Here is a 19,754-nt window from a genome sequence, read left to right on the forward strand (position 1 = left end):
TTAGAATTCTCTGAAGATTCAAGTAAAAACCAGGACTAATCCTGATGCTTAGCTTACTTTGTTATCAGCCAGTTCACTAGATATAAAGTTGTCATCTGTTCTGGCATAAGGACATAAACTGTTGTAGATGTCTGGTAAATTCAAGAGATGCAACCTCTTAACATTCTTAAACCATATATCAGTGATGGCGAACCTTTTAGAGACTGAGTGCCCAAACTGCAACCCAAAACCCACTTATTTATCGCCAGGTGCCAGGTGGGCATGGCTCACTGGATGGGCGTTGCTACGGTGGTCATGGCAGACTGGGTGGGTGTGGCCAAGGTGGGTGTGATCACCTCGATGTTGCTCGTGGGGAGGGACGCCTGTGGGGACCGGGCAGGGTTGGGGGATATCCAGGGGGTCTCTGGCAGGTGGGGCGGTGGGCAGGAGGCTCGTCCTACGGAGTGAGCGAGGCGAGGCAAGGCGAGGCAGGGCGGCAGTGCCATTGTCACAGGGCAAGATGAGGCAGAGGCCGGGGCAGCTGCTGCCTGACACCATTGGTCCCTGCACACAGAGGCCAGTGAGCTCATGGGTGCTGGGATGCATCCCGCCACGTGGGACCTTGGCGAGTTAGCGGGTGGCTAGTTGAAGAGGGACGATTGCCATCTCCGGGGCATGGCGCGCATGCCCACAGAGAGGGCTCTGAGTGCCACCTCTGGCACGCATGCCATAGGTTCGCCACCACTGCCATATATCATTCCTTTTGGTAGCTAAAGTAACTAAAATGATCAGAGTGGACTTCCCCACTCAGCCAAAATAACCACCTAGGAAATCATGGTCTTATTTGGGTCCTAAAAATCTGCAACTATAATGAGCTTTAGAATGTAGTAAAGCACAAGACTTCTGCAGAAAGTTGAATACTGGAAATGAGCAAAGGGGACCTCTCAGTGAAGGTAAAAACGTCTGTAAGCAGTCAACCTTAGAAAGTATCAAGCATTTCGCATTTCAGTCCTGAGCTATAGATATTCCCTTTATTTAGGATCTCTGCTTGCTCCACTTTGGTGATGGGGCTACAGAACGGATTTCTTACATCCATCCTTAACCAATTGGCTTGAAAAAGAGCAAGGAAATTGGGCACCTAAATCCGTATTTAGTTCTCCAATTACAGATACTGGCTATGATTCCGCATTAGTCGCAATAACTATTTTCGACATTGTTCACTCTATAGTGAAAAATCATGGAATTTCTGATTGAAAGAGAAGTTCTCCTAAACCGGAAGTATTCTGCATAACGGGTTCTCAACCTTGGCAACTTTAAGACTTGTGGACTTCAACTCCCAGAATTCCTCAGCCAGCTTTGCTGGGAGTTGAAGTCCACAAGTCTTAAAGTTGCCAAGGTTGAGAACCCCTGATTTCTGCGACGCGCGGCTCTATTCAGTATAAGTCTATGGAACCCATTTCCTGCGCATGCGAGGAAAGCGAGCGAGCGATAGTCATTTTGTGCGACTCTTCCAGTTGATGACGTATTCTTCGGGCGCCCCTCCGTGTAGGCTAAGCTTGCCGAACGCGGTGCATGCTGGTTTCCGGTGGGCGCTCTTCGATCATGGCGAGCGATTTCTATTTGCGCTATTACGTTGGGCACAAGGGCAAGTTTGGCCATGAGTTTCTCGAGTTCGAGTTCCGTCCTGACGGTGAGACTACCACTGTTAGTCGGTCCCGGAGCAACAGGCATGGTGGCTTCTAGGAACAAGGCAAGGGGGGAAGATGGGGAAGTATTTGCCCAGGGAAGAATAGATCTTGCTTATGCTGGTGAAGGAGCGGAACAGGATGGGAGGAAGGACTGGTTGATGTTTGCTGAGGGGAAGAAGCAAAGGCGAATACGAGACTGCACCGGGGCTATGTTAGACGCAGTGTTTCTCAACCTTGACAATTTTAAGGCATGTGGACTTCAACTCCCAGAATTCCACAGCCAGCAATGCTGGCTGTGGAATTCTGGGAGTTGAAGTCCACATGCCTTAAAATTGTCAAGGTTGAGAAACACTGTGTTAGAGTGATCGGCGGAATTTGCTCATATCTGAACGGATTGGGTTTTGACAGGTTGTAATTGTAGCTCCTGGAGAGATAAGATGGGTAAAGGGATCTCATAGCTGATCTGGTCGAATAACAGATGGATTACTTATGTGAGGATTAAAGCTAGTTGCTCATTGCTTGAAGGATAGTGGAATATGAAACAGTTTTGTGGGAAATAAGGCAGGCCTCTAAATACAGCCACGGATTCCAAGATAAGGAGAGGATCGAATAAAAATATAAATTTGAAAAAATAATTCTGTTATGGAATCACTAAGTAGCCAGACTCTTCATCATCAATCACTGAGCTGGTTAGCTCAGTAGGAAAGTGCCCATTTAAATAGCAGCCAGAACAGTTTCCTTGCATGGAGTGAAGCCTACCTATACATTTTGATCTTGGTGAGAATTACAGAGGAATCAGCATAATCAGTAGTTAAAGACCTCAGAAATTAAGAGTAATCCTTTTTTCCCTTGCTTGAGTGCAACTGCTATCACTTCCTTGTTCTTTGTTTAATTTGTGGAATTAATTGAAATGCTCTTTTGTTTACATTTTTCTTGTAATGTTTAGTGTAATCTTTTTCAACAGGTAAACTGAGATATGCAAATAACAGCAATTACAAAAATGATGTCATGATCAGAAAAGAAGTAAGTTGACTGTTTCATTATATCTGCAATTCATTGAGTAGTAAATTAAATAAAATAATGACATTTCAGAATTATTTTTTAATTTGGTCCATGATTTTGAGAATGCTGAGAGTTAATGATTCATTTTCTACTTGTTTTAAGTTTCTATGTAAAACTCCTCTCTCAGTTGTCTTGCTGAAAATCAAACCTCTAAAAGGATCCTTTAAAGCAGTGTTTCTCAACCTTGACAATTTTAAGGCATGTGGACTTCAACTCCCAGAATTCCACAACCAGCAATGCTGGCTGTGGAATTCTGGGAGTTGAAGTCCACATGCCTTAAAATTGTCAAGGTTGAGAAACACTGCAAGTTTAAAGCAACTAGCATTGACTGTATTGTGCAAATGTACTCGTATTGGGGTTTTTTTTTTCCTTCTTAATTCTTCTGATGGATATTTGTATAAATGGAAGAGAAATGAGTCTTCTATGTCTTTTTTTAAAAATATGGCAGAATCATGCTAACATTCTACATTGTTTCTAGGCCTACGTACATAAAAGTGTGATGGAAGAACTAAAGAGGATCATTGATGACAGTGAAATTACAAAAGAAGATGATGCATTGTGGCCTCCACCGGATAGAGTTGGCCGACAGGTTAGCAGATTTCCCATTTATCATACAGATGCTTTAAAGGAACCAGCTACATGTTTGTGCACAACCAGCAATCTGTAACAGATCAGTCTAGATGGGGTTACAGTAGTTTTCCCCAATCCAGATATGTGGAGCAACTTCAAGAATTCCCAGCAATGGTTATGTTGGCTAAAGAATTCTTGGAGTTGGAAGACCAATGTACCTGGAGGAAGATTAAACTAGGAAGTGGATGTAGAGTCCTTTGCTAAGAGACGTAAAGTTGGATATTTTATTTTTAAAATCTCCTTTTGGAAGCTAAAAAATCATATCATTATCACATGAGCCATACCCGTGGGGCCCAAATTATCCTATCAATCCGAAAATGTTCTGGTACCCTTTGCTAAGTATATTTGGTGAAGAACATCAGTCACTCGTAATATATAGATATGTCTCTGGATGATGTAATAATAGGCCACAAAGCAATGGACCCATGTCCCCAACAACTCTAATCCCAGGGGAACAGGAATACAGCCCCCAAGTCTATTTTTGAAAGTCCAAAAACTTCTCTGACATGAGCAAACATTGGTGATTTGTTTATTTCGAGACAAAACACGAAAGCTGCAGAATAATTCCTAAAATAAATAGGCCTCAATAATCTCCCAAATACAAGAAAGTAAAAACTAAAATCTCAGTCTTACTTATTTGCATCATATCCCACCCAACATAATATTTGAGTTTCTGGTAGATGTTAATTTGTTAATTCTATCAATATAAATATGTGGTTAAGATTGTTCTTTCTGCTTTGAAGTGGCTACAGCCCTTAAATAGCTGAATATAAATATTTGTTCTAGTACGTAGAACATCTTGTTTTGGACTTGAATCATCATTATGGATGTTATGAGGGAACATGGAAAAGAGAAATTCAGGCTTCATAAAAATGGTAATCTACTCTAAATGTATTTTGTTTTCTTATTTATTCCTAGGAGCTTGAAATTGTGATCGGGGATGAACATATCTCTTTCACAACATCAAAAATTGGTTCTCTTATTGACGTGAATCAGTCCAAGTAAGTGCTGTTTGAAGAGTGAATGATACTATGTACCTTGCCTCTTTGCATTCATTAAATTAGCATTGTAAAGAATTGCTGTATTATGACTTGATCTCTCCAAGACAGTGGGAGGGCCATTTAAAACCAAAGGAATCAAATCTGTGAGTTCAACAATAAGATGGCACCAGTTTGGGATACAGGAGGAGCAGAAGCAATGTAGGTGTATCCTAGCTGCCTTGTCTTGAATGCCTTTATGAACAATGCAGCCATAGTCTGTACCTTAGTGGAAAATAAGAACTCCTCTTCGGGTCCCACTAATCATGACGTAAAAATATTCCACTCCCCAGTTTTAGAGGACAAGCGCTTATGCTGATTTTGGGTAATTCCCAACTCTCTTTGGAAACAGCATAAATTAGTTCTTGGCTTTTCCCATTTTAAAATAAGCTTTTCCATTTTCTCCCCACATAAGACTTAGTCTAGGAACGATCTACAATGCTAAGGGACTGGCATCTGCCAAGTTCTTCTTGGCTAGTTGAAGTTGTTCTGGGCATGCCTTCTCCCTTCCAATGTCTGAGAACTGTGTTTCATGGCCATTTTGGGTGGGATATTTCCATAGAGGCTTCTGTTTTTGTATGCCTGATCAATGATTCACTAAGTACTGTTCAAGCATTATGCTATATATATATATATATATATATATAGCTATAGTGACCTGTTATTAAGCATGTGTTCAGTGTACTTTGAAAGACCTGTAAATCTGTATGTAGAAAAGGAGGGATTACAGATCAAATTCAGTACTGTATAAGTAAGGATTTTTTTTTCATGCTTCTGTCAATCTTCTACTTCAGCCAATAAGTTTTCTGTGGCTGTGCTTTTTATTGTTTTTGTTATAAAGGGTAGTGCCATTTTGCATACTTTTTAACAGTTTTTTGCATAGTTCCTGGGTCCATGTGCTGTCCACTGTGGCCATTTGATGCCAGCATTGCTGTTCCCTTGTAATTAAGTAATTGATTGTAAACACAGTCACAATTGGCAAGAATTCTTCAGTTTCCCTTTCTCACTCAGGTGACAGGAAGCCCATTAAACCTGTTTCCACAATAGCCTGACTTATAGGCTAGTGGAACACAGGTATCTGGGATGAAGCAGAAGGTAGCTTGCTCAAAAGTCCTGCAAGCTCTCTCGTTTTACTCTTCAACCTTCCTCCATTCCCCCAGCATGTCAGCCAGGATAGTTTTGTCCAAAGGTCTACCAGTCTTGTGTAGGATGGGCCAGGAGGAAGATCTCTTATAGTATCATGGAAGCTCTCTCCTACTTCATCCCATATTCTCTTCTTTCAAAACACCAGTAGATTCATTCAATTGGCTTTCACATCTTACTTGCAACTTTTGATTCATGCAACTTTAGCCATCTATTTAAGTCTGGTCTCCTGACTTCAAGGAGAACAATTGGTGATTTTGTATCCCAGTAGATAGTAATGCTAACTGGAGGAGAGAGAGAAAAAGCAGAGGAACCCACAATTTACTTCCTTTAAATTATCCCATAGAGTGAGACTGCATGGGTGAGACCATTCATAAACCTAATTACTGTCATCAGTTGGAACTGTTGGCGGTGAAAATGATGCTGGCATATTTTTCTGCTGACTCAAAAACTGGAGGAATGCATATTAACACATCAATTTGTAGAATATTATATTAAAGTATTATTTTTTATTTACTAAAAATGAGAAATGAGGGCAGGTCAATTTCATAGTGCTTTTAAAAGTTGTTTGACATTTTGATAGCCTGGAAATTCTGTTTTCCTGATGAGGATAATGATTTTGATGTCACAATTTCTTACTTTTAATTATGTGTTTTTTCCATTTTGCTCCCCAGGGATCCCGAAGGTCTAAGAGTGTTTTATTATCTTGTCCAAGATCTCAAGTGTCTAGTCTTCAGTCTCATTGGATTACATTTCAAGATTAAACCAATCTAAATTGTGTGAATCTAAATTTGTAAAGTTTTGGGGGGTGGGATTCTTTTCATTCCGTATCTTGTATAACGTTTATGTATGTCTGTTTTTATACAGAGTGATTTAATAAAAACTAAGACTTTTTTCTTTTTATTTAGAAAGTCTTTGTAAAACAAGATTCATATTTTAGGGATGGGCTGTTTTCATGTTCCTTATGTTTGCATGAATTTGAAGGGGTTGTTATATAACGAGTCAACACATTCATCTAGATACGTACATGATTATTCTGTATTGTGAAGGAAGTTAAGTAAGTAGTATGTTCAGGAACTGTGCATGTCAATGGATTTTTAGCTTTTTCTGAAATACAGTGGAAGAAAGCAGAGCTTCCATAATTCAGAACAAGTGATTATGGAAGAAATTTCCATATATTAAGGAACAGGTACAACTATATAGACCAGTATCTTATGGTGATAGATATTATTGGGTTGCATTTTTAATGCAACAAATTCTTACTAGGAATAAGAATTAGATAATTATTTTGTATTAAGTAGTTAAAAATAAAATAAAATAGCAGTGATGTTGCTATCGTTTATTAGAGGCCAGTAATCTGCAGCAATTTACTGGGATATCATGGTTCCAAATTCATCCTATTTTCTGGGCTTAGTTCAATAAGTTTATTAGAACAACTTACCAAATCATCAATAACTTAGCATCACCCCAACTTTGAGTTTCCTTCAGTATCTTTTTTGTCTGTTTTAACAATCTTATATTTGAATAAGGTATTCTGTGAAATAGCAAGTTTCCTAGTGAATCAAATAAGAAATTTGGCCCATTTATTGTTATCTTCCAAGTTTTGTCTACATATGGCACCTAAAAAAGAAAGGGGTTGGTGGGCTTTTTTGTTTTTGGCAATGAAGGTTGAAACAGTGATCAGATAATGATAGGGTGTAACATTTCACATAAAACTGGGGAATGGTGATGGAGACCACAGAAGTCAGTGTGTGCCACATCTGCATGATATATGCATACATAGTGTGCTACTACTGTTTGGTTGAAATTTGACTTTGTATATTTTAATAAAATCAAGTGGTTGTAAAATAACAGACCACTGCTACTGTTTACAACTTAAAATGAATTGGTATCCTTATATATAGCATTTAGAAGTAATTGAACCTTGTTTTCCTCCTTCCAATAATCCAATGATCCTGGTTGTCTAAACTTAGAATAGTGTATGATCAGTGTTTTGTATGCATAAGGCCAATTTTCCTGCTATTGTCGCCACGGGGAGGGTTTTAATACAGAAATTATTTCCCCCGAGCTTTAAATAGCTAATATGAATAACAGATCACCTGTTATTTGGAGATGTGTATGTGTAGCTCACTGCCAGGGGAAGATAACCAGTTGCGTGACTACAAGATGGGTGGCATATAAATTACATACATACACAGAAGGCAATAGCCATGCTTTCTAGGAATTGGAAGTTTACACATTTGAAAAGCGTCCAAGGTGGGGGAGGAATGACTCAGAACAGGGGTCTCCAAACTTGGCAACTTTGAAGACTTCTTGGCTTCAACATCCAGAATTCGGAGTTAAATTTCTTCTATTCCCTATTTAAAGATGGGAGTCTTTTGAACTGTCGAATCCCCTTTCAATTTCTGTAACCTTCACGGATCCAGAAGATCCGATAGAGTTCCCGCTTCCACGCTGCAAAAGTTCAGACTGCCATTAGACGGCAGCATCTGATCGCCCGAATTTTTGCTGACCAAGATCTCAAAACGCCAGAACCAGCCCCCCAAACGCCCGCCTGGAAACCTGTTTTGGGCTGCAAGGCGAGTAAACCGAATCAAATCGAAGTCTCAATTTGCCGTCGGATCCAGTGAATCGAATACAAAGCGGTGCTGAGAAGAGGAACAGATGTGGATTGCTTCAGGTCTCCACAAGCAGGCGCCTGCCTTGGATCCTTTAAGGCAGGGATAGGCAACCTTGGCTCTTTTATGACTCGCGGACTTCAACTCCCAGAATTCCTGAGCCCAGCAATGCTGGCTCAGGAATTCTGGGAGTTGAAGTCCACGAGTCATAAAAGAGCCAAGGTTGCCTACCCCTGCAGTTTAAGGATGCGTGTGGATCGAGATAAATGATGGTTTCTAGAAGCCGAGCCCCGTCTCGAGGACCACCCGAGTCTCTTAGAACGGGAGAACTCCCCCTCCGCTTTTAAGGGCACCCTCCGCCTCGCCTCTCCGTTCCCCGGATAAGGCCAAACTCAAGTCTCGCGAAAGTTGAGGAGCGCCTGCCCAGTGGCGTCCGCGGCCGATTTCGCTCCGAGAGCTGTGGAATTTCACGTGTCGTCGTTCGTGGGAAGGGAGAAGCGGGTGTGTCTCTTGCCCGGCCCGGCTCTTCTGAGGCTCATCTCTTTTCGTTCCCCTTCGGGCCATGGGGGTAAGAGGCAGCTCGCCCGGGCATGCCTTGAGGCTGGCGGGGATTGTCTGCCCGGCGCATCTAACCGGTCGGGTGACGTTCTTCCTTGCAGAAAATCGGGTTGCAGTTCAAAGCGACTTTAGAAAACATCACAAACCTCCGGCCGGTGGGGGAGGATTTTCGATGGTATCTGAAGGTAGGTCTTCGGAAAAGGGATTGCCTGCCTTCCCAAACATGCTGACTGTTGTGTTTGGTGCACGGTGAGGCATTGACAAGCAGCAGGTGCAACACAGCCCTTTTATTAAAAATTAAACAGACGCTTTGGATGTTCAAGAAATGAATTTGGAACTTACAGCAAATTTTTAAAAAAAGGATTATTTTTCTTCCACAGTTGTTTCTTTTAGGTATTGTGCAAGATTTAGATGTAAAAGAAACAAATTTGATGCTTTATTGTCTAACTGCTGCCCGTTTGTTGATAGCCCAAAATTGGAAGAGCCCAATTCTGCCTACATTGGAAGACTGGAGATTGAAAGTTTCGTATCTTGCTGAAATGGCAAAGATTTCGGCTTATCTGAAGAATCATTCAAATGAACAATTTTTATCAATATGGAGAAGATGGATTGTTTATATTCAAAGGAAGCATAGAGTGGTAGAATATAACTTAGGTTTTTAGATTTTTTTCTATTTTGTTTATTCTTTCTATCCCTTTTTGTAGATTAAGATACTTCGTGGAGTTAGGGATATTAGTATTTGTTTACTTATATATGAATATTATCCTGGGATTAGGTTTGGGAAGTCCGGGAGGGGTGGGTGGGGGGTTTTTACTTGTTATTGTGTTTATTATGCTTTTGATTGTTTTTTTATGATGGAAAATAATAAAATTTCTTTGAAAAAAAAGAAAGAAATGAATTTGATGTTGAATCTTATAACAGCCGCAAGATTATTGGTAGCTCAATTTTGGTAAGAAGGACTCTTTGCCTACTATAGAACAGCGGTTCTCAACTTATGGGTCGCGACCCCATTTGGGGTCGAACAACCATTTCACGGGGGTCGCCAAGCAAGGCTGTCCGCCATTTTTTTCCCCTTTTCCGGCGGGTGCCTTACCTCCCTTGGGCTGGGCCAGCTGGTGGTTGGCCTGCTCCGTCTCTGCCACTTGCCAGCTACGCCTCGGCTGGCGGCAGGGGGCAGAACCACACATGCGCGGCACTCCTGGGCAGGGAAAGTCCTCGACTTAAGACCGGTTGGGTAGTCCTCGACTTACGACCGGTTTAGTCCTCGACTTACGACCGGTTTAGTCCTCGACTTACGACTGGTTGGGGGTCGCGGCATTAAAAAGGTTGAGAACCACTGCTATAGAAGAATGGACGCTTAAAGTGTCAAATTTAGCGGACATGGCTAAAATTTCCGCTTATTTAAAAGATCAATCACAAGAAAGATATATCTCGGTCTGGAGAAGATAGGTAGATTATATTCAGAATAAATATGGGACTAAAAAGTTTCATTTGGGTTATGAGTAAACTCTAGAGCAGGGGTAGGCAACCTTGGCTCTTTTATGACTCGTGGACTTCAACTCCCAGAATTCCTGAGCCAGCCATGCTGAGGGGAAAGGGAGAAGTTTCCAAGCTGAGCCATGCTGGCTCAGGAATTCTGGGAGTTGAAGTCCACGAATCATAAAAGAGCCAAGGTTGCCTACCCCTGCTCTAGAGTATTGTTATTATTAATAGTTTATTTTAATGGCATTTTTGTTAGTTTTAATTATATGATATTATTATTAATATTAGTATTGTATTGTTTACAATACTGTTTAATTAGGTGATGAATACGCTTAATTTTAATTTGTTTAGATTTGTGTTAAAGGGGAGTTAAAGCGCATTATGGATTTGGTTACTTTAATAGTTGGTTAATGTTAGATAGATTTTGATTATTATATTTGTAACCCTGTGTTCAGCTCTGGGAAGTGGGGGAGGGGGAGGGGGGTTTTGGGGTGGGTATGGGGGTTTATACTGTAATCTTCATAAAACTTTTAATAAAAAAAAATTAAACAGATGCCTGGATAACTGCCGCTCCACCCTTATTTATACACTCAGCCACTTGGCAAAGGCCAATAGGATTCAGCTATTAGTTCCTGCTTTTAACCCAAGTTAATGAGCATGTAGACCAGGGGTAGTCAACCTTGGCTCTTTTATGACTCGTGGACTTCAACTCCCAGAATGCTGGCTCAGGAATTCTGGGAGTTGAAGTCCACGAGTCATAAAAGAGCCAAGGTTGACTACCCCTGATGTAGACAGAAAGTCTGGCCCTTAACTGAGAGTCTTATGACCGTTTTTTCAACATTTCCAAGTAATTCACTTCAGTACATTACACTGACACCCGTGCTGCGTAATTACCCGCAAAATACAACACGATTAAGGTAGCCAAAGTTAGCCCAGTGGCATGGAGTATAGGTGACTTGCCTTTTAAAAAGACAAATGCATAACAATATTCTCTTCATACCCAGCTCTAGCCATCCTCAGTCCCACCGCTTCAACATCTACATATTATTGTTTGGAGTGCAACACAGTGGCTTTGAATCGAGGTGCCTTGGCTTGTAGTAACTGTTAGATTATGGTGTTGTTGCAAATTGGGTTTCGGCTTCACCACAACTGGTATAGTTTGTGAAAATTTGTATACCGGTCCCATCTCAATGACCTATTGTAATATTGTCTGTTGATTTCTGTTAGCAGCGTTAATGGGACCTTCTGGTCCTGATAAGCCATTATCTTCTACAAAAAGAGTTGACTCTATTTGATCCAGCCAGATGGGCATAGTTCCTTAATGACTAAAGTGAGAGACAAATATGACTTTAATGGTGACATCCACAATCAATTGGATCCAAGGAGCCAATTGGTAACCGTTGTAGTTCCCCATACTTTGTCCCCCTGGTATATCTGAATATATCAATAATTGACCATTCTGTACCAGCTGAATGTTCTTTAAAGGCATTCCTATGTAAAAGGATACTACAGGAATTTAAATGGAAGGTGACTAAGGTGTGTGTGTCTGAGAAGGGCCTTACAATCCAGGAATGGATGCAGTTGGTGCAGAAGACATAATTGTGCAAAAGTCCTCCTAGCCACAGCTGCCACTTGTTCATTGAGCAGGAGCTATGACTCTAGGGCACACATGTCAAACTCACGACGTCACGTGACATCACGCAACGTATCGGAGCTTTTTCGCCATTGCCGGCAATGGGGTGGGCACGCTTCCGGTATGATGAAACCGGCCCGTGGACCGGCAGTTTGACACCCCTGCTCTAGGGCATGGGTGCCAAACTTGCCGTGTCACGTGACGTGTCACGATGTATCGTGACTTCGTATTGTCGGAGCTGGGGTGGGCGTGGCCTCCGTATGATGTAACCAGCCAGCAGTTTGACACCCCTGCTCTAGGAATACCCCCAAATTGCAAACCATCTCTGAATAGGGGAGTGCAACTCCATTCAGAGGCAAAGATGATATTTCTCTAGGATCATTTGGCCCATAAATCCCAAAGCCCTCCATTCTGGTCCAGGCAGCCTCTAGGCACTGTAAATTTAGAGATTTGATTATTCAATCAATCAATTTATTATTACAGCCAAAGGCCAACACATAAATTAAACCTTCAAATAAAACAAAACTAAACAGAACCAACACAAGATGACATAGCAATATATATTGATTATTGGGTTATTGGATTTCATTCAATATTTTAGTTTGTATTTGTTTTTCTTTTATTTTCCAGCTTAAATGTGGAAACTGTGGTGAGATTTCAGAAAAATGGCAATATCTACGATTAATGGTAAGTTTTAAAACAAATTATATAAAATCTAGTTAGCACTATGCATGTCATGATGCAAATGATTTATGTATATAATTCATATTATTTGGGCAGTGGCACCATGAAGCTTATGATGTCACTTGCTCCTGCTCTTGTGAATGTCAGTGACGAGCTATCATCCAAAATATTTGCAGGAAATTAGATTTGGAAAGCATTATTTCTAGATTCCTTACCTGCATTCATTTAATATGAATGTTTCCATTGCTGATACATTTTTACAGTCAGATATGTAGTTCAATCACTTAATTAGAATTGTAAATTTATTTAGCAGTGCAAATTGCATTTTTCTTTAAACAAAAGATTTAATAGTATCTCTGCTTTTGCTAAAGATGTTTATCTCTCTCTGTTAGATCAAAATTCTGAACATTCGCTGATTGCTTAGTGTTTGCATAACATTCTTAATTCAAAAGAAAAAGGACTTCCATTAGATTTGGATCTTGAGAAAAAGGACTTTATTTCTTCTCCATTGGAGCTCCTGAGATTGGTGACTAATGTTTTGTTTTGAAATTCTGTTTAGGACAGCCAGCCTCTCAAAGGAGGCCGGGGAAGTGCCACAAGGGTGCAGAAATGCAAGCTATGCTCCCGAGAAAACTCCATAGGTAAGGGTTTTTTTTTATACATCTATCCCCTAGATCAGGGGTCGTCAACCTGTCTGGATTGGCGGCCCCATGGGAAAGGGAGGGATAGGCACCTTTATGCGTGCATGCACAAACACGAAAATGTGACTGTGTACGTACAAACGGGGCTGTGAGCATGCAAATGGAGTTGCTAGCATCGGTGTGTGGCTCTCCTAGCACCGGCTTCTAGTGCCAACGCGAGGTTCATGGCTTGGCCAGCATAAGAGCAGGGGGTGAGCGCACATAGGTGTGTGTGTGCACTGATCAGCCACTCACGTGGCCCAGAGGCCAAGAAGCCACGGCCCGGTAGTGGGCTGTGGCCCAAAGGTTGTGGACTTCTGTCCTAGATCACGGATGTCCAACCTTGGCAACTTTAAGACTTATGAACTTCAACTCCCAGAAATTGAATTTGAATTCACCTTGCTGAGGAATTCTGGGAGTTGAAGTCTTAAAGTTACCAAGATCGGACACCCCTGCCCTAGATAGAGAACTCAGGCTATGATACTATATTAATCTAATAGGAGAACATTCTATGTTCTCCTGTTAGATTAATATGTTCTCCTGCTCCCTCTTCCCTTCTGTCATTGCCTATCAATCTTTTGCAGAGTGGAGAAAGAAATAATCTTCTCCATAAAACAAGCTATGCCAAATGACTGCAGAACTCTATTTTGAAAGATGGATTAGCCTGAAAATTGGTTCTTGCTGAGGGTGGCAATGGGGGGAAAGAACAGTATTTGCTGAGTCCAACATTTATATAATATAAATGTATCTATACATGTTCTGTACGCCTCTTAGAGTAAAACTGGCCCAAATATGTCACAACTGACCAATGTTATCCTTATTGTTAGTATAGAACAGTGGTGGTGAACCTATGGCACACGTGCCAGAGGTGGCACTTGGAATCCTCTCTGTGGGCACGCGAGCCGTTGCCCCAGCCCTGCCTCCCCCCCACAACCCCCTCCTCACCAGCAGCCTGCCTGGAGGAAAGTCTCCTCCAGGCGCAGCCCACACGGAGCAGCGCAGCGAAGCACATGGCAGCCGGGCAGCAGGGGCAAGACTCTGCCCTCGTGCCCATCACGTGCAGATGATGCTATGGGGTTCGGATGGAGGGCGTGGTTGCCATGGCGCTGCAAAGCCGCCTGGGTGATCTGTGGTGAGTGGCCCTGTGGTGGGGGCAGAGCGGGGTAGGCCGGGGGGATAGGGCAGTTTTTGGGCACTCGGTCTCTAAAAGGTTCGCCATCATTGGTATAGAATATTGCAAAGGGCAGAAGTATTTCTAAGGAAATTAACCTAGTCTACATATATTAGATTTTTATTTTTTTTTGCAAACCCTAAAGACACCCCTGAGTTGAGCCTGTTTCTGCTGTTCTGACTCCCCAGTGTGGCCTAAAACAGCAGTCTCCAACCTTTCCAGCTCAGCGGACCAGCGGCAGTGGGGGAGGGGGGAGAGAGGAGATGGTTTCAAGCATGCGCATGCACCGCTTTAAGAAATGCAGTTTTGCACATGCACACTCACTCGCTTCCCGCTTCTGTGGCCCGGTTCTGAATAAGCTGCGGCCCAGCAATGAGCCAGGAGTTGGGGGACCCCTGGCCTAAAAGTCCCAACCCTGCTTAGTTTTGGAGTCTAAATTAGGTGGGCCGCATGCTATGACTTGCAGAGATGCATTTAGTCCTGGCATACTGCTTAAACATTTAAAACTAACTTTTAAAGATGAAGTCTAGCAGATGACTGACTATTTAGCACATTCAAATCTAAATATTTTTGTAGCCTATGAGTTATACCTTTCTTTGCTCCAATGATACGTTTTTCCTTTTCCTTTTCCTTTCAGATATCTTAAGTCAGACAATTAAGCCTTATAATGTAAGTTCATTTTATTTGCATTTTATGAAAGGGTGAACTTTTAGTGGGCTTGATCAAAAGAAACTAAAATCCAAAATGATACAGCGTACGCTCTGAAATTTCATAAAAGAGTGGCCCTCTGCACTGAGAACATTGATTGCTTGTTATTAAATTCATATTATCCTGGAATTTGGTTAGAGGATGACTTTTTCACAAAATTAATGGAAACTGGCTGTTCATGGAGCTTTAATACTGTGTCTACAGATTCTTCATGCAGTTATTTCCATGCAGAAAACATATGGTTCATCTGTTTTCTTTTTCTAAGCATAGTAAGATAATTGTGCAATCTTTGTGGAAGGAAAGAAATGTAGGAATAAAGAAGATTTAAGCTAAGTGAAACCTATGGACATTTATTTAGGAGTTAGCCACAGAGCTTTGTGATCTGCTCTACATTTTGAGAATAGTTTTTTTGCTGGTTAGATTATTAGCTCAATATATATATTCCCATTCAGCAGAAATTCCATTTCCCGTTATTTGACTTAAAGGCAGCAATTTAAACAGGCACTAATGATTATTTTTCTGTCATTCATGCTTAAATGTTTCCCTACTTTAATTGGCATTTTCTCTAGAGATTTACAAACATTACAGATTATATTCTTTGTAATATTATACTGTGTCTTTATGGAGTATAATAATATGGGAAACATGTTTAGTTTCTCATTCCTTGTCTTTATTCTTTTGTTTTTTTAAAAAAAGCTAAGTATTCTTTTGCTGAATTCTAGGCTGAAGACAATGAGATCTTTAAGACAATAGTGGAATTTGAGTGTCGTGGCCTTGAACCAGTGGATTTTCAACCACAGGCAAGTTCTCAAGAGTGTCTTTTTGAAAGGCCTGCCTATTAAACCCAAATTATTCCTAACATGTTCTTTTGGAGCTAATTCACACAGCTATAAGTCAAAGAGTTAACAGCTGGTAAGTTTACATCTAAACATTAATGTGATTTGAAGTTTGTTCTATGCAAACTTAAACACACACAATTAGATTCACATGATAGAGAAAGCACTGTTAAGTAACTTAACTTTGCATTCTTGGTTATGGCTTTATTGCTCATCTGTAGCAGGGAACCTGCTGAACTTGTTTGGATGAAGGGTTGGTATTAAATCAGACAGGAATTCTGTGTGGTTGTAGCTGCATAGACGCAAATAAAAGACAGCATTTTAGCTCAGATCTAATGTGTCCCTAACAGGTGCTTTCTAATTATTTGTAGGCAGGGTTTGCTGCAAATGGTGCTGAGTCCGGCACATCTTTCGATGACATCAACTTACTGGAAAAGGTAGAGTCTTCATATTTGTGGTTCAAATAATCTTTTGGTATATAGCAGGGGTCCCCAACTCCCAGTCCATGGACCGGTATCGGGCCGCAGCATGCCAGCAACCGGGCCGCACAAACAAGCAAAGCCCCATGGACCTTTCTCCATTGAACCAGTCCCTGGTGCCCAGAAGGTTGGAGACCTCTGATATATAGTGTACAAATCTTAAAACAGGCTAATATAAGACTAGTGCTCCTGGACCAGCCTCAGGTCAACACCTAAGATCAACATTTGATTCTCATAGCGGCCAACTAGATGGCTCCCGGCAGAAGGAAGAGGTATACCTTTCTCCTACTTCTGTTCCCTGTTACTGGTATTTGAATGTATCACCAGTCTAAAAGTAACATTGAATCTCAGGATCATTAGCTATTCCTCACAAAATATCCTGGTCCAGTTTTCCAGCAATCCAAGTTATGCTGATGAATTGCAGCTTGTTAAGAGAAATTAAGAAAGACTGGGCAAGCAGGACAATTTCTAAAGGTCCCCAGGATATATTGTACTGTCTTTTATATTAGATACATGTAGCCTGATGCCTTTCCATTGTGTTAGAACAAGATCTTCATATTGAAGTCATAGTTTAAAAATTTAACCAGGTTGTCAACATTGTACACCTCTGTTCTAAACACTAGCTTGAGATAAGACAGTTTGATATCCTCCAGATGTTTTGGATGACAAATGTGCTAATGAGAATTGTAGTTCAAAATATCTAGAAGATAGATATTTTTCCTTTTTTCATAAACCTCTGGTGGAACCTGGGTGCTGTCAGGACAAAGTACAGGTAGTCCTTGGTTTAAAACCACAGTTAGTACTGGAATTTCAGGCACTAAGCGGCACACTCATTAAATGAATCACCCAATTTTATGACCATTTTTACCAGGGTTGTTAAGCAAATCACATGGTCGTTTAAGTAATTCATGCAGTTATTAAGCAAATCTGGCTTCCCCAATTGACTGCTTGTTGGAAGCAGACTAGGAAGATACAAATTACAATCACATAAATGTGAGCTTGTTGTCAAGCACCTGCAGTCGGGTTGGGACAGTCATTACTTCAAGAGTGGTTCGTAAGTTATTTTTTCCTTAGGCTGTCTTAACTTTGAACCATTGTTAAACAGTTGTAAGCTGAGGACTATCTCGATAGCAAGCAATCTTCCAAATTTGGTCTTCTCCATAGCAAAGTAATGTCAAATAATCTTGTTGACAGTTTCCTTCAACTATAAATTACATTTTGAAGGGTCAGTTCTTGGAATGAAAAATCATCCAGATTGAGGATGAGCTCTTCAAATTTCAAGACACGATAAACCCTTTTACTTTTAAATATGTGAAAAAACTTGAAACCAAATTACATTTGATTCTGAGGGTTGTGCCTAATAAATGGATTGTGGGGTGGGGAGATATTACTGAAATGCAGGCTAGATTCCAAGCAACTGCCTACAGTTTAACTTGAAACAATAATACTGTATCTCCATTAAAGTTTGTATAGACCTAAGATGGCATGTTTCACTCTACAGGACTGGAACGACTATGATGAAAAAATTAAGGAATCCGTTGGCGTCTATGAAGTTACCCATAAGTTTGTCAAATGTTAACTCCTATGGAAAAAAAATTGCATACAGCAAAGCCATTTAAATTGTATCCACAAAAGTCAAAATAAAACCATTACTTTGATATTTTTGCCCACATGCTGTTATTTTTTTATTGTCTGAAAAAAATATATTCAATTAACACCACAAGCTTTATCTCGGAACAAGCCAGTCTACAAATAAGACATCCATGTAATATACTGAGAATTCACATTTCAGTTCCATTTCTTATACACACTTAAGAATAATACTCATTCCATTCCAGTGAGCTTTATTCACAACAGAAAAACATATTTCCATATAGCATTGTAGGTGAAACAGTTTTTAACAGAGGCAGACATTATACCTTCTTAATATATCAAGAAAAACAAAAATATTCTGAGTATCTTAGAAATAACATGTGTTGGATGCTTCTAGGTTAAATACACTTTATTGTGCAGGAAGATGAATAGTTAGGGTGGAGATGACTGCAGACCTCCCTCCGCTAGTTGTTGCTGACTATAGGGAGCAATGCTCATCTCCGTTTCAAGGCCATTGAGCCAGCACGGTCCAAAGACATTTCTGCGGTCATGTGGCCAGCATGATGTCACAGAGTGCTGTTACCTTCCCACTGAAGTAGCACCTATTTATCTACTTGCATTTGCATGTTTTTGAACTGCCAGGTTGGCAGGAGCTGGGGTGAAGACGGGAGCTCACCCTGTCGCTTGGCGCTCAGGTTTTGAATCTGGGCTGCCAGCTTTCCAGATGACAAGCCCAAGGTCTTGACTGCTGAGCCATCACGCTGTCCCAAGAGAGGAGACAACTAAAAACATAATCCACATGAATGACAATGTCTGAAGATATCCCTCCACCCAAGAGTAGATGCTTTTAAATATAGTCTGAAAATAAGCTCCTGCTAGGGAAGAACTGCTTGTCTAGTATTTTAGCCCTTTATGTTTATTTCAAGCTATCACTTCTCATCCCCAGTTGGTTGTATTCCCTTTTTCCTTTCCTTTCCTACCCTTTCCCCTTGATCCCACCTCGGTCCTATTGTCCTTAATACAATCAAGGCTGTTGACCAAAACTAAAAAGGCAAGGATTAAAAAACGCAATAGCCTTTCAACCCTCTATAAAATGTCTAGCTACAAAATAAGAAAAAAGTACCAGTGTAAAGCCAGCCTAAGCATCAAATAATGAAACAAAAAGGCTCAAAAACCTTCCATAAAGCCAACCAAGTGGGCATCAGTCAAATCTCAGGAGCCAAGCTGTTCCTTAATAACAATCCTCTTGTATAATGGGGACTCTAAGCATCTCCTCTTGGGAAGATATGACTAGTTCTAGGTGAAGGGTGGACCTGATTCTATTGGGAGGTAAAGGAATATATGAGCCTGTATTCTTATGTTTCAGTGCATAAGAAATAAGAATTTTCTCAGTGAGGAACCTTATTTTTTATTTTTTTAGACAATTAATTTTACTTAGGCACCATTAGTTACAGTTATTTTGTTTTGTTTTTTGTTATGTAGCTTCTAGTAGACACATGTAAACAGATGTACATTGACATGCAATGTCACATTTATTCAACAGAAAGCTTTCAGGATACATTCCAGCTGGAAGCTCTGACAGAATGATATTTCAGGTAGTCCTTGACTTAACAACCATCATATAGCGACCGTTTGAAGTTACAATAGCACTGAAAAAAATGACTGGTCCTCACACTTACGACCATTATAGCATCCCCACAGTCATGTGATGAAAATTTGCGTCCTTGGCAACTGGCATGGGTTTATGAGGTTTGCAGCCTCTTTAGATCATGT

General features: G+C 40.8%; 2 protein-coding genes across 2 annotated transcripts; both read left to right on the top strand.

Annotated features, from left to right (window-relative positions):
- The first annotated feature begins 1,523 nt into the window (after positions 1-1,523).
- MAGOH (mago homolog, exon junction complex subunit) lies at positions 1,524-7,414 on the top strand. The gene is made up of 5 exons (XM_015810887.1): positions 1,524-1,669; positions 2,632-2,690; positions 3,208-3,318; positions 4,278-4,360; positions 6,214-7,414. The coding sequence occupies exons 1-5, from the start codon at positions 1,552-1,554 to the stop codon at positions 6,311-6,313; spliced, it is 471 nt and encodes a 156-aa protein (XP_015666373.1). The 5' UTR covers positions 1,524-1,551; the 3' UTR covers positions 6,314-7,414.
- A 1,159-nt stretch (positions 7,415-8,573) lies between these two features.
- Positions 8,574-18,058, top strand: CZIB (CXXC motif containing zinc binding protein). Its single transcript, XM_015810888.1, has 8 exons — positions 8,574-8,725; positions 8,817-8,900; positions 12,461-12,517; positions 13,074-13,155; positions 15,003-15,034; positions 15,796-15,873; positions 16,281-16,346; positions 17,890-18,058. Exons 1-8 carry the CDS (start codon positions 8,720-8,722, stop codon positions 17,965-17,967), a joined length of 483 nt encoding a protein of 160 aa, XP_015666374.1. The 5' UTR covers positions 8,574-8,719; the 3' UTR covers positions 17,968-18,058.
- Positions 18,059-19,754: the final 1,696 nt, after the last annotated feature.

The sequence above is a fragment of the Protobothrops mucrosquamatus genome, unplaced genomic scaffold (assembly GCF_001527695.2).
Source record: "Protobothrops mucrosquamatus isolate PMUCROS unplaced genomic scaffold, P.Mucros_1.0 scaffold24, whole genome shotgun sequence".
Taxonomy (NCBI): domain Eukaryota; kingdom Metazoa; phylum Chordata; class Lepidosauria; order Squamata; family Viperidae; genus Protobothrops; species Protobothrops mucrosquamatus.

Excerpts from the sequence above, each read along its gene's own strand:
- CZIB (XM_015810888.1), top strand. Across the intron at positions 12,518-13,073 it reads GGCAATATCTACGATTAATG|GACAGCCAGCCTCTCAAAGG; the intron begins GTAAGTTTTAAA and ends AATTCTGTTTAG. Across the intron at positions 15,874-16,280 it reads CAGTGGATTTTCAACCACAG|GCAGGGTTTGCTGCAAATGG; the intron begins GCAAGTTCTCAA and ends AATTATTTGTAG.
- MAGOH (XM_015810887.1), top strand. The coding sequence starts at position 1,552 with ATGCTGGTTTCCGGTGGGCGCTCTTCGATCATGGCGAGCGATTTCTAT. Across the intron at positions 1,670-2,631 it reads GTTCGAGTTCCGTCCTGACG|GTAAACTGAGATATGCAAAT; the intron begins GTGAGACTACCA and ends CTTTTTCAACAG. Across the intron at positions 2,691-3,207 it reads ATGTCATGATCAGAAAAGAA|GCCTACGTACATAAAAGTGT; the intron begins GTAAGTTGACTG and ends CATTGTTTCTAG.